The 13,858-nt window shown below is 46.7% G+C and overlaps 2 protein-coding genes across 3 annotated transcripts in view; one reads left to right on the forward strand and one right to left on the reverse strand.

Moving 5' to 3' along the window:
- Nucleotides 1-538: 538 nt before the first annotated feature.
- Nucleotides 539-5,704, reverse strand: CUNH16orf90 (chromosome unknown C16orf90 homolog). Of its 2 annotated transcripts, none has more exons than XM_050126232.1 (4): nucleotides 5,480-5,704; nucleotides 4,731-4,867; nucleotides 3,556-3,909; nucleotides 539-3,024 (listed from the first exon to the last, which is right to left on the reverse strand). In XM_050126232.1, exons 2-4 carry the CDS (start codon nucleotides 4,843-4,845, stop codon nucleotides 2,867-2,869), a joined length of 627 nt encoding a protein of 208 aa, XP_049982189.1. In that variant the 5' UTR covers nucleotides 4,846-4,867; nucleotides 5,480-5,704; the 3' UTR covers nucleotides 539-2,866. The 2 variants fall into 2 exon arrangements, with proteins under 2 accessions (XP_049982189.1, XP_049982110.1); XM_050126153.1 differs by having other exon boundaries at nucleotides 5,431-5,704.
- A 2-nt stretch (nucleotides 5,705-5,706) lies between these two features.
- Cluap1 (clusterin associated protein 1) overlaps nucleotides 5,707-13,858 on the forward strand; it is a 32,880-nt gene continuing 24,728 nt past the window's right edge. Inside the window, exons 1-4 of the mRNA XM_050125024.1 lie at nucleotides 5,707-5,861; nucleotides 9,380-9,491; nucleotides 11,572-11,656; nucleotides 13,020-13,199. Coding sequence (XP_049980981.1) covers nucleotides 5,840-5,861; nucleotides 9,380-9,491; nucleotides 11,572-11,656; nucleotides 13,020-13,199 — 399 coding nt within the window. The 5' untranslated portion in view covers nucleotides 5,707-5,839. The remainder of the gene's footprint in view (nucleotides 5,862-9,379; nucleotides 9,492-11,571; nucleotides 11,657-13,019; nucleotides 13,200-13,858) is intronic.

Below are 13,858 nucleotides of genomic sequence, written 5' to 3' on the forward strand. Positions count from 1 at the left end.
ATTCAGCCTGGATGCAACCATTTGGGTTGCTGAGAGTTGGTCTCCCAAGCCAACAGAACAGAATTGCAGAAGTGGGAGAGGTTTGGGTACTGCAGAGCCCACTCCATTGATAACACACCCAAGTGTGAGCTTGGCAGTGTTTGTATTTGTGTAGCGTTCCGAGGAGCTTGCTGGCCACTGGTAGACTGTGGGCTGGAGAAAGGCTCATGCTTTGGTATACCTGACTCATCTAAAGCCCATAGGCCAGGTGACGTAGGTGAACATCCTGCAGTGTCTTCATGTGCCCTGCTCTCTTCCCTGCAGGCTCTCCTTCCTGCTTCTGGAAACTTCTCCTTCCTCCGGGAGCCTCTGTCCTGCCTCCATGCACTGGCACCATCCCAATGGCCTGGCAGGTGTTGGCTACATTCACTGGAAAAGGGCTTGCCAGGCCTCTTCTGCCTCCTCCATCTCCCTTCAAAATGGATTGAACTTCGCTGTGAAGAGAATGTGGACACCTTTGACCCTGAAGACACAGGAAGCTTAGAATAAAGAGGCACAGGAAAGAGAGTACCAGGTCTTTGTATAGGAATCCCTAAAGAAGCTTAAACGGTGGAAGCAGTTGTCCATGAAAGGCTGGAGGCTGGGGAGAAGGAGTAGGGCTAGCCCTTCAAGAGAACTTAAAGCTTCAAGACTCAGCCCTCGCCATAGACAGTTAGATGGACAGTCCCCTGTTCCTCAGGCCTCCCACTACCCACTTCCTATTGTCCAGAAGGATCATCCTGCCTGGGGAATCCTGGCTTGCTCTCCATATAGCTGACCTACACTGGGAGCTGAGACAAGGACAGGTAGTTAGCTGTTGGCTTCTGGGTTCCTTCCTTGCTCATCCTTCTAGAAGCTGAAGCTTCAAGGTCTGGCCAAATGCAGAGAAAAGGAGGCTGAGCTCTGCATTGGGCATCTCTGCTACTGTGGACCATGGGACTTGGCCTTGGGCGCAGAGGGCAGTCAGTGCCTGTGGACCTTCGGCCTCCGAGGCAGAGGCTCTCCTCAGTACCGTGGATTGTACTTGCAGCATCCCTTCCCTTGCACCCCCAAATGTTTGTTGCCAGAGCCCTGCCCAGTATTGCTGCAGTGTCACTGGGGCCCTTGTAGGGCATCCTCACAGCCCCTCACTGCCAGACTGATTAGGAGCAGCTCTATTGACAGGCCCCATTACTGAGTGCTTCCCTCTCAGCATCTCCTGGCTCGGGGCTCTCAACCCTAGAGCCAGCCCAAGGCTGCTTGACCTCAGAGAGGAAGGATCCTCACAAAGCAGGAAGGCCAAGGCAGGAAAAGCATTCCCCTTCCTCAACAGAACTGGCCAGCAGGTGGCTGGTGTCCTGACTGATCTTGGTTGTGTACTGAGGCTGAGCCCGTGTCCCTGCCCTTTTCAGTCAGTGGTGATCATGTAATTTTCATTTCTGCCCTGTGTGGTCAAGGAAGAACCTTCCAGAAGGTTCTGACTTGGACATTCTTAAATCCAATTCAAAGGCCTCGACCTGTCTTTCCCTCCCTTCTGTTTCCTAATTACTGCAGTGTTGAACATTTAAATCATAGTGTGTAGTAGTCTCATTACAAACAAATAAATCATTTCACTAGTCTCATCCTGTCTCTAATAGCTGGCTCTCCACATTTTGTGCTCTGCCTGTGAAGGCTGGGGAGCTTGCTTGCCACGGTCTTCCTGGTGGCCCAGTCATGCAGGCAGCTGTCCTGCAGAGGAGTGTAAACTTGATGAAGGCATCTATGCTGAAAGCAACGACTGGGCTGTTTCTTAACGATCCTTAGCAGCTGTCTGTCAATTCATACCAGCAGTGTGGCTCTTAGCTTTGAGCTAGGACCTGGTTCAAGCAGGAAACTGTAGAATTAATTCCCTTCTCCACCCTGTCTGTCCCCATCTCCATCAGAGCTTAGAGAAGGCTCCAAAGGTAATGCAGGTCAGGGGAGGTCTTGGCTCTGTTCCCATCCAGAGTATGTCTCTGGTGGATGTTGAATGCTGTCTGGAAACATTTGATGTGGAGGATAGTGCTGGCATTATTGGGAGGCTACAAAACATCCTCCAGGGTACAGAATGGGCCTGCAACAAAAATTTGATCCAGTCCCAAATGTTACTACCCAAGGCCATCAACACCCATGTACCTGAAGTCTAGTCCATCCAGAAGAAGGCCTGTCCCATGGCCATCCTGACAAATTTCTTTGGGGCCATAAATTCATCTAAATCCCTGGTGGGATCAGTGTGGATCCAGGCCAACATACCTGCCTTGGTTGGTTCCCTCCTGGTTCCCTCTTTAAACCAAACCCACATTTCATCCCTTTGTCCCTGGAATGTCATGCCCTGTGTTCAGGCCCAGTGAGACATTGCCTGCTTTCTATTTCTAGAGCTACCATGTTCAGCAGCCCCTCACCTACAGAGCCTCCCCAGACGGCTCGTGACTCCATTACCCCAGGAAAGCTCCCTGGAAGGATGCAGGGCGGGTTTGACTGGATTGACTTGATGACAGACAAGAAGATGCAGGCCTTGGCTTTTTACTGAGGGAAGACCTGAGGACTCCCTGGCTCTCAGGAACCAGATTCTCTGCTCAGCCTGGCCTCTCAGCTACACGTGGCTGACTGGAGTTTGGGCAGGCTGCAAGGGCATGGGCATGCTTCCATTTCTTCCGTCCCTCTCAAGAGACTTCCTCCTCCCTCCCTCATTCTTTGCCCAAACTAGCCCAGGTCTGATGCTGGGCAGCTGTGGGGGCCATCTCAGTGGGAGGGCAGCTGCTGGGACTGCACCCTTCCTCAGGAAACCTGGCCTCCGCCTCCTCCTCGGCCATCCTTCCCTTAATGTCCCCAGCCCTGGCACTTTGGATCCTTATGTCCTCTCCAAGGCCCCAGAGCGGGTTCTCTTGCACAAGGGACACATGGTGTCCTCCAAGGCTCTCCAGGACCTCTTGGGCCTGAGTCCCAAGCCCTCAGGGGGACCAGACTGGGAGGGGACACCCTTGGCTGGGTCCATGCTGGAACTGGAAGCTGAGGAAAAAGGAAAGAGAAGTCACTCAGAGGGACCCAATCTGAAACCCTACCTTGGTGTCCCTGGACCTTATAACCTTCAAGACAATTGAAGAGCTTGGTGCTACGTCCTTGAAAGAACTATTGGGGGAGGGGAATGTCAGTGGGTCATGAACTCTTGTAAAATAAACTGAGGGAGAGTTGCCCAAGGTCCATCAAAATACAGAACAAGGATTAGAACCCAGAACTCTTAGTCCCAGATCTCTGCCTTACACCCCCCATCCCAATGGGTTCCAGCTGTGATCCAGCTGCCTACTACTACCCAGAGATTTCATAAGACTTAAGAGTACATCCCGGTGCAGAATCAGTAGTGGGGCACACGGATAGAAAAATTCAAGATTTCAGCCCCCGGAGGAAGACATTACTTTAGTGTGTCCTGGCCACAGTGTCCTTTCCTAGTTTTTGGCAAGAAGGCTGGGGAACGGAAGAGGCCCATCTGAGTTCCCTTGCATCTTTCCCTCGTGTCTCCAGTCCTTCCTTAACAGAGCTCACCTGTATTTCCCAGGCTGTCCCTGGGCAGTTGGGCTTCCAGAAGGGTTGAGCAATGCCTGTTACCTGGACCCAGGGTCCCCTGTGGCAGAGACAGGGGCCAGGCCGAGCCTTCAGGCTGTGGCAGGCTGCCCCCAGCCATGAGCCGACCTAGCCAGTGGCTTCCACATTGCCCAGCAGGCTGCATGTGGCCTGGCAGGTAGAGAGCCAGGCTCCGGAGGTGACGCAGTCGGAAGTTCTTGGGCTTGCTTGCCTGGGCACCAGGGCCCTGCTGCTGCTGGGCCCCCAGCCCTCCCTCGTAGATGTTGGGTGGTGTGTCAGGGTGGCTGGGGCGTCCTGGGGCCCAGCTCACTCCATCTGCAGGAGAGAGAGCAGGAGTGTGGTGGCCAGTGCGGCCAGCATCTGGGTAAAAAGATGCAAGTACCAGCTTCTATGGCATACCCCACCCCAGGCTACCCAGCCTCAGATCCTGTCTATCCCCATTTTTCCTGTTTGCTCCCCTGGGGCCTAAGAAGCCCAGGACTTCGGCACTGAGATCTCTTTCAGCACTTCAAGCCCTTTTATTGTGTGCCCTCTACCCTAGAAAGAGTATGCTGGCGCCAATATAAGCAAAGAGGGTAAAAGAGGGCATGAGTGGCCCAGTCATACAGCCTAGATTGGGAGTTACTCCCCTCCCAAGCATGCATGTCCCTGGGATCTCCCCAGTAGCTTTGGGCCCAGCTTAGGACAGAATGGCATCTCTGCTATTGCTTCTCCCTGCAGCCAGGCACCTTCTCTTATTCGAAGCTCAGAGAATGCACAGACTAAGGCTTCCATGGAGGGCCAGTATGGTGGGGGAGGAGTGGCCAGGCCTTGTGTGTAGCAGGGCCTGCTCTCCCCTGCCTAGGGGCTGGGTCTGCAGGTCTCCCATGGCAACTGGCTCTTATGATGTCACAGTAAAGACTAGTCTTCTTGGCCCCCTTAGTTTGGGAGAGAATGGTATCAGGTCAGGGGCAGGGTGGGAGGAGGGCAGAGGGATGGGTTAGAAACTTAGGGTAAATCCACTGCTCCTCAATTTCAGAGGAAGACACATTAAAAAATTAACTTTGGAATGCTGAAAAGTCATTCTGTGGGGTGACCTTTGGGGAGCTTCAGCTTCCTCTTCTGTCATTCAGAGAAAGAGGATTTAGGATACAAACCTGGAGAGCTCTGAATCGCACTGAAAAGGTGCTTCCGGGTGACCCTTGTCCAGTTGTCCATCTTCTCACAAGTTGTTAGACAGTGTGTAGACAATGCCATTTTCCCCCTAAGCATGTGGACAAACTGGAACTCTTGCCTTGGTGGTGGAAATATAAAACTACAACTAAATTTGGAATCAACTCAGTCACAAAACCGTAACGTTTCGTTCTCTGTTTTGGTTTATGAACCATTGTTTTTGTATATAGATAATAGTGGAGTTTCACTTATTTGCAGTGGATTTCTCACTGTTCCAAAACCATTTGTCGCAGACTATTCTCTTTGTCCAAGTGCACTGTTGCCTATGTTGGCCCTATTCCACATACTAAGTCCTCAAGCATCTTACTCCTGGTCTCCACCACAATGTCCCGGTCAAGGGTACATTTACATTCTCCACCTCCCCATCTTGGGGCTTTGACCTTCCTCTTCTCCCACCCTTCTTGGCCCAGCTCATCTCTTCTTTCCCCTGTCCTTCTTTATCGCGGTTGCCCCCAACGTGTAGCAGACACCTGGGAGGATTCCCTACAGAGCTCTGCACTGGGGCGTGATACATCAGCACTACAACTCCGACCTCAGAATTAACCAGTTTCCAGGACAACCCCTGGCTCATGGGTCTGGAAACTGGTTTTCGGCCTGTAGTGAAGACTGACAAGCAGTACGTACACGAAATCCCTCCGGGTGCAGTTCTCGAATTCTGCCGAGGGTAGCGTACCTTCGTTCCTGTCATTCTGTGGCTACTTTATGCGTCTTTGACTGTGAGGTTTAGCTGTTTTTAACAAATACGAAGGAGACTCGGTCACATAAAGTGATAGTGTTCTCTATAGAAGTGAGGCAATGGGAGCCACAAAAGGCCCGGAGCCAAAACTGCTTGATGGACGGTGAGAAGCGCCGCCTGCTGGTCTGTGTCGTGCGCGCGCCTGCGTTGCACCGCTTCGCTTCCTGTCTTGTTTGGCCCTGACCGCACGCTGTCCAAGTGCCCTGCGGGTTGCTATAGAGACCGGCGAGCGCTGGGCCTGCGAACTCCAAAGAGGCGAGCATCGTGCCCCGGTGGACTTTTGCGGACCAAACCGCCATGTCTTTCCGCGACCTCCGCAGTAAGGCTGCACCCGGCTTGCCCGTGGGCTTCCCAGAAACTCGGAGCTCCCCTGCTAGACCCCTGTCCGAGCCGTAGGCCCCAGACCAGCCAGGGCCTGACGGAACTCTGCTGCACCCTTGCAAAGTTCTGCCCGTCACTGGCCGCGAGTGGCTAGAACACTTGGAATGTGTTTCGAGCGGCTGAAGAACTGAATGTGTTTAATTTTTACCTCATTTTATCTCAGTTTGTCACAGCCACATTCGCAGCCGCATTAGAAAGGTCATGGGAAATGGAGACTTTTTTTTCTGTGTTAGAGTTTGTAGAAAGAATAAAGTCAGGGAGGTGACTGGATGGATGGCTATTGCTGCTAGATTTTTGTTTTGTTTTATCGTCGTTGATTGTTGTTAATTTTTGAGAATTTTTTTTAAACAATCTGTCACATACTGTTCTTTTGGGGCATTATGTTGTTTATTCCTAGTCAATTCCTGTGCCCTGAGTCCCAGAGGTGAAGAAACAGGCAGCAACAGGTCAAAGTAATTTGGGCAAGAAAAGGCTAGAACGAGCGGCCTAGGCGTTTTGCATCCAGGTTGTCTGATCGCCAAACACTGAGAAGAGAACTTTGCCTGAGAGTGGGGAAGTGGGGTGTCTAGATTAGTCCCTGCTCTTCGGAGACCGTTTGTTATGGGTCAGGCTGTTGCAGTCCACTCCTTTTGTTTCTGTATCTAACTGCAGGTAGTCTAACTTCTCATGGTTCGCACAGCTGGAGACTCTGGCAGGACTGTGTGACCCAAAAGCTTGCCCCCCTCGCGGCGGAGTAGCAGCTATTAGGATCAACCTCGAGTGTCACGTCTTCTGGGCTCTGACGGTGTTCCAGACAGTGTCATGATGGCGGTCCCACGTAGTTTTTGATGAGGCCAGCACTTTGCTAGGGTCGTTGAAAAGCGATGTACTGAAAAGAGTATTCCAGAAGAGTGTTTCAGAATGTTTATCTTAAATAAATACTGTATAGCTGTGTAATGGAGACTCTGTCCCCATCCAACAGTGGAGAATTGCTAGCTTCCCCTTAGCAGGAGGAAGTGTTGGATGAAGCCTGTCTGGAGGGAGACTGCTACTTCTTCACCACCATCTTTCTCTTCCACCATCTGGTGCAGTCCGCCCTGCTTTATCGTACAGGTAGCTTATTTGGAATTGTCAACAGGATGTTTTGAATAGCTGTCTTCAGGAAACATGCGTAGACATCGCACCGCCAGTAAACTGTTCACCAGCTCAGCATATTGTGGGAACTCAATATAAGATGTTGTTGTGTTCCTTTTGATTTGCCGAGACAGGGTTCTCTGTGTAACAAAAACCCTCACTGACTAGAACTTACTTTGTAAACCAGGTTAGCCTCGAACTCACAAAGATCCACCTGCCTCTGCCTCCTGAGTGGTGGGATTAAAGGCATGCGCCACCACCACCTGGCTTTTGTTTGTTTTCTTCTACTTTCTTTCAAGCAGTGTAGCTTTTTTAGGTGCTTCCATCTTACACTGTTTACTAATATGTTTTTACAGTAAATATAAATGCTGAAGACAGTTCAACCATTTTCTTAAAATTTCTGTGAATTAAGGTAACTGATTTTTGAAATTTATGTCATCAAAATACTATAGGATCACTGAAAAGAACGTATGATTTTGAACAATTTTTTCTCATGATGTCTTATGAGGCTAGGTAGTTTTTATTTAGTTGTTTGTTTTTAATTAATTAATTAATTTTATTTCTTTTTACATACCAATCCCAGTTCCCCCTCCCTCTTCTTCTCCCGCTTCCCCTTGCCCCACTCCTCATCTGCTCCTCAAGAGGGTAAGTCCTTCCCTGGGAAGTCAACTAAGTCTGTCCATCAACTCCTTGAGGCAGGACCAAGGTTCTCCCGTTCCCCTCCCCGGAGCCTAGGCTGAACAAGGTTTCTTTCTATAGAGAATGGGCTCCACAAAGTCAGTTTATACATAGAGTAGAGCCTGGTCCCCCTGCCTGTGGCCCCATCTACTGTCCAAGCCACGCCGTTGTCACCTGTATTCAGGGGTCCTAATTCAGGCCTATACAGGTTCCCCAGCTGTCAGTCCAGAGAAGTGAGCTCCCACTAGTTCAGGCCAGCTCATTCTGTGGGTTCCTCCATCATGGTCTTGACCCCTTTGCTCATATTCTCCCTCCTCCCTCTCTTTGTGCTCCGGGAGCTCTGCCCAGTGGTTAGTTGTGGATCTCTGCATCCGCTTCCATCTGTTTCTTGAAGAGGGTTCTAGCTTCTCTTATGGACTATATAGGCTGGTTATCCTTTGATTTATGTCTGGTATCCACTTATGAGTGAGTACAAATTATATTTGTCTTTCTGGGTCTGGGTTACCTCACTCAGGATGTTTTTTCCTAATTCCGTCCATTTGCCTGCAAATGTAAAGATGTCACTGTTTTTTACTGCTGTGTAGTACTCCATTGGGTGAATGTGCCACATTTTCTTTATCCACCCTTTGGTTGAGGGGCATCTAGGTTGTTTACAGGTTTTGGCTATTATGAATAATGCTGCTATGGGCATAGTTGAGCAAATGCCCTTGTGGTGTGAGTGTGCCTCCTTTGGGTAAATGCCCAAAAGTAGTATTGCTGGATCATGAGGTAGATCGATTCCTAATTTTCTGAGAATTCGCCATACTGATTTCTACAGTGTCTGTATAAGCTTGCACTCCCACCAGCAATGCAGAAGTGTTCCTCTTACTCCACATCCTCTCCAGCATAAGCTGTCAATAGTGTTTTTTATCTTCGCCTTTCTGATCAGTGTAAGATGGTATCTCCGAGTTGTTTTGATTTGCATTTTCCTGATGGCTGAGGATGTTGAACATTTCCTTAAGTGTCTTTCAGCCATTTGAGATTCTTCTGTTGAGAATTCTCTGTTTAGATCTATACCCCATTTTTAAATTGGATTCTTGAGTTCTTTGTGTATTTTGGAGATCAGTCCTCTGTCAGATGGGGTTAGCGAAGATCTTTTCCCATTCTGTAGGCTGCCATTTTGTCTTGTTGACTGTATACTTTGCTTTACAGAAGCTTCTAAGTTTCAGGAGGTCCCATTTATTAATTGTTGCTCTCAGTGTCTATGCCGCTGGGGTTATATTCAGCAAGTGGTCTCCCGTGCCCCATGCATTCAAGGTTACTTCCCACTTTCTCTTCAGTGAGGGTCAATGTGGATGGATTTATGTTGAGGTCTTTGATCCATTTGGATAGTTTTTATTTGGGGTAGTAAAAAGGCAGATAACAAAAAGAAATGAAAGCCTCAACTAATCCCTAGAACCCGTTTCCCTGAAGAAAGTCTACTCCATTGAACTTAGGTGTTTCCCAGGTACTGTCAGTTGTGTGTCCCTGCCTGTCTTCTCACAGAGTTGATGGATTGGGCCCCTCAGGCTGCCACTAAGGTGGGGAGAACCAGTAAGAAGGGAAAGCAGAGACAATGAGATTAACTGCTTTCCAAAGTGCTGCCACCTGACAAGGACTGATGGAATTGTGTTTTATATTGGACAGATTTCACAGAGATGATGAGAGCCCTGGGTTACCCACGACATATCTCTATGGAGAACTTCCGCTCTCCCAACTTTGGGCTTGTCTCTGAAGTCCTCCTGTGGCTTGTGAAAAGGTGAGGGTACACCTTATTCATGTCTTAGCATGAATAGTGCTTTGTTTGTTGGCTAATTGGGAACAGGGAACCATCATGATGCAAAAGGAAGAGATTAGTGCAATCCATGCAGGAGGGACTGAGTTGTAATTTGTGAAAAGTCATCAGAGCTGCCAGGCATGATACTGCAAGTATATATCTGTGAGTTCGGGGTCAGCCTGGGCTACATAGCAAGTTCCAGGCCAGCCAGGGATACATAGTGAGAAACGCTCTCTCAAATTTTAAAAATTGAAAGAAAGAAATCACCAGAGTTTACAGTACATGGAGGGTGGGATTATCCCTATTGGAGCGCTGGCATGGGCTGCTCTTCAGCCCTCACCACAATGGCAGGGACTTTCTACACTCAGGATATACTGCATTAAAAATACTGCAAGTGTGGCTGGAGAACTGGCTCAGGCGTTAAGAGCTTGTACTGGTCTTGCAGGGGACCTGAGTTTGATTCTCAGCATGCATGTTGTTTTGGAGTTTTTTGTTTTTCAAGACAGGGTTTTGCTGTAGCTTTGGAGCCTATCCTGGAACTAGCTCTTGTAGACCAGGCTAGCCTCAAACTCACAGAGATCTGCCTACCTCTGCTTCCTGAGTGCTGGAATTAAAGGTGTGCGACACCACCGCCTGGCCTTGTTAGCAGTCACGTTGACTCACACTGTGTATAACTCCAGCTCTGGGAGGACCTCACACCTCTGACGTCAGTGAGCACTGGTAGTAATGTGCACATGCTTACACACAGACCGACACACACATAATTACAAATACAATACTAAAAATATAAAGCAATAAATAATATAGACTTTTCATTGTGTTAAAAGTCTTATGTGATAAGGATTGGCAACATTTTGTGTTAAGAACCAGAGGGTAAATATTGTATATGTTGTTACACATAAAATTTTTAGTCTACATGAGATGCCTGTTGAATATTTTGGAGTTACAGGCAGTTGTAAGCCACCTGACATTGGTGCTAGGAACTAAGGGCAGGTCCTCTGGAAGAACAATATATGCTCTTTTTGTTGTTGTTGTTGTGTTTGTTTTTTTTGAGACAGGGTTTCTCAGTGTAACAGTCCTAGTTTCTCGACCACTAGGCCACTTCACCAGCCCCTCTTCTTTGCTTTTAAAATGTAAAAGCTATTCTTATCTCTCAGACTATACAACTACAGCTGAGAGTCACAAATCTTCTGAGCCCTGGTGAATTAGCAGTAAATAAGTAATTTCAACAACCCTGCCACTTCTAGAGTGAACTGTTTAGCCCTCATGTCCCAAGTCAAAATCTTGGTTATTTCATAAAAGTTGGAAGTTCGAGATAGACTTAGTTTGTAATCTGAGTCCCGTATTTGTTTGTTTACTTATTCATTATTACTTTATTATTGTATCTTACTACTTTATTTATCTTTATTGCTTTATTTTTTACTTGTCTCCACACTCGTATCATGGCACACATGTACGGTGTGGAGATCAGAGGACAAGGCTGTTGAGCTGATTCTCTCCTTCCATCTTTATACAGGTTCTGGGGTTAGAACTCAGGTTTCTAGGCTTACACAACAAACTCCTTTACCTGCTAAGTATGTGTGAATACACCTATGTATATGGGTTTATGCTAGCCACCACATGCATGTGGAGGTTAGAGAATTAGTTGGTAAGCCCTGGAGAGTGAACTCTGACTGCTAGGCTTGGTAGTAGCCCTGTTTACGCACTGAGCCGTCTGTGGTCTGCCACTTAAATCTCATTCTTGAGTTGGAATTTGCTCCCTGAGTATTTTGTTTGCTCTTGAAGTTTTTGCTTAATCACATTGCCTTGGTTGGGGCTTTGGTTGGAGCCTGGAAAACCTCTTGTTAGCAATAATCATCTGCCTTCTCTTTAATGGGCCTTTTTTGCTTTGTTTGGGTTTGTTATATTTTAGTTAGGGTTTCACGATATAAGCCTGGCTGATCTGGACCTCACTGAGATTTATCTGCCTCTGCCTCCTGAGTGCTAGATTGTAAGTGTGCACCACCACACCTGACTTTAAGGACTTTATATTGGATTGGCTCTTGCTTGTTTTTTCTGACAGGTATGAGCCACAGACCGACATCCCTTCTGACATTGAGACCGAACAAGACCGAGTTTTCTTCATTAAAGCAATTGCCCAGTTCATGGTTAGTTCACAGTTTTTTGTTTGTTTGTTTGTTTGTTTTTTGTTTGTTTTTTCGAGACAGGGTTTCTCTGTAGCTTTGGAGCTTGTCCTGGAACTAGCTCTTGTAGACCAGGCTGGCCTCGAACTCACAGAGATCCGCCTGCCTCTGCCTCCCAGTTCACAGTTATTTTATAGAATTATCAAATAAATTAGAAGATGAATCTTATTTGGTACTGTTTTTTGAATTGAGTATCGTGTTTACTTTCTAAAACCATCCCACTGCCAGGTTTCTGTGGAACCATTTCGCCAAAGTGTGTGTGTGTGTGTTTTTGTGTTTTTTTGACTCATTGCTTATATGGTTTTATTTTTTTATTTTGGGTTTTTGTTTTGAGGTGTGTGTGTGTGTGTGTGTGTGTGTTTTGAGACAGGGTTTCTCTGTAACTTTGGAGCCTGTCCTGGAACTCACTCTGTAGGCCAGGCTGGCCTCAAACTCACAGAGATCTACCTGCCTCTGCCTCCTGAGTGCTCGGATTAAAGGCATGCACCACCACTCCGACTTGTTTATTTTGGGATAAGTAATATGTTTTATGGTTCATAAATTTTTAGATCACAAACTTATATGGAGTAAAATGGCGCTCTGCCATGTCTGCCCTAGGCTGAGTTCCAGTCATAATAACCACTGTTTAAAACTCAGCCCAGAGTTTGCTCATGCATGTTTAAACAAATCATAATAATATATACATATATTAATATTTATATTTAATTACATATAGAAGCAATAACAATATACATATATATTCCCATTACTCATGCTGTGTAGCATCTTGCCTTCCTTATTTAGTAGTTTATTTTGAAGAACTTTCCAATGCATATAGAATTTTCCTCTTTCACTTGAGTTATTATTGCTTACATGAGTATCTCACAATTATGTTATTTATATAGGTATTTACATAGTTTATAACTTTGGCTGTTCAAAAAATTCTGTAATAAATAGCCTATGCGTTTAATTTTAGCTGTGAGTTTATGCTTAGAGTTAGTTCTTAAAATTGAAATTACTGGGTCTAAGATACATGTGTTTGTAGTTTGGATGTCTTTATCACAATATGAGACATTTGCAGTGTGTTTTATCCTTATTCACTGAGTTGTTTCAGTTGGTGGCAGAGATATTTTCAAATTACCTACATGGGATTTGGACAGAGCCCTAACCTTTAACTGGGTATGGTAGAGCACATTCTAATCCCATTGCTTAGATAAAACAGGAAGAAATGAGAGCTCACATCTAGCCTGAACAGATGGATAGTGAGTTTTAGGCTAGCCTGGGTTACATAGTAAGACCCTGTCTGAAGAAAAACAAACCAAACAGAACTTTGTCTGTCTCAAAACAGGCCACAAAGGCACATATAAAACTCAATACTAAGAAGCTTTATCAAGCAGATGGGTATGCCGTGAAAGAACTGTTAAAGATCACATCCGTTCTTTATAATGCAATGAAGACCAAGGGCATGGAGGGCTCTAAAGTGGGAGAGGAAGACATCAGCAAGTTCAAGTTTGACCTTGGCTCTAAGGTAAGGATGGGGAGAGTTGGAGGTAGAATGTGCCTGACCTGTGGCACTCCTTTCCTTCCTGGTGGACTCGGGGCGTTTCCATCTGTGGTAACAGTTTATTCTCATTAGTGTGGGGATGAGAGCAAAATCACAATAAATCTAGTTGTTTGAAAGCCTGCTTTTATCAGATGGTAGGGATATAGGTATAATCAAAGAGCGACTTCCTTGGAGGAGTCAACTGTGAACTACCATGATAAGATGTGAAAGATATGAGGGGTCAGCCTTGGAGAACAGCAGACTGGTGTGGGGTGGAGTTTGTGAGGGGCGGGGCTGTCATAAACAGGGCCAGCCTTGGGGCCTCCCAGGGTGAGGTGAATGTATCACAATCCAGAACAGAAGAATCAGGCTGCAGTCAGGGCTCAAAGGGAAGGTCCACAGCATAGCACAACTGAGACTTTTTTTTTTTTTAATCCAAGGAGGTTAGGAAAAAAGACCCACCTCTTTTGAAGGTTTTTTTATTCTCTCATGATGTTCCTGTTATGACATTCCATCTTCCTTTGTTCTCCACAGCTTAAATACCCAACAAAATCTTTCTGGCAATACAGAAGCCACACAAAAGGACACACTCCGTTTCTTTTTTTTTTTTTTTTTTTTTTTTTTTTTTTTTTTTTGTTGGTTTG

This window comes from Alexandromys fortis, unplaced genomic scaffold (genome assembly GCF_014885135.2).
Source record: "Alexandromys fortis isolate MF-2015 unplaced genomic scaffold, M_Fortis_MF-2015_v1.1 scaffold_29, whole genome shotgun sequence".
Classification (NCBI taxonomy): Eukaryota; Metazoa; Chordata; class Mammalia; order Rodentia; family Cricetidae; genus Alexandromys; species Alexandromys fortis.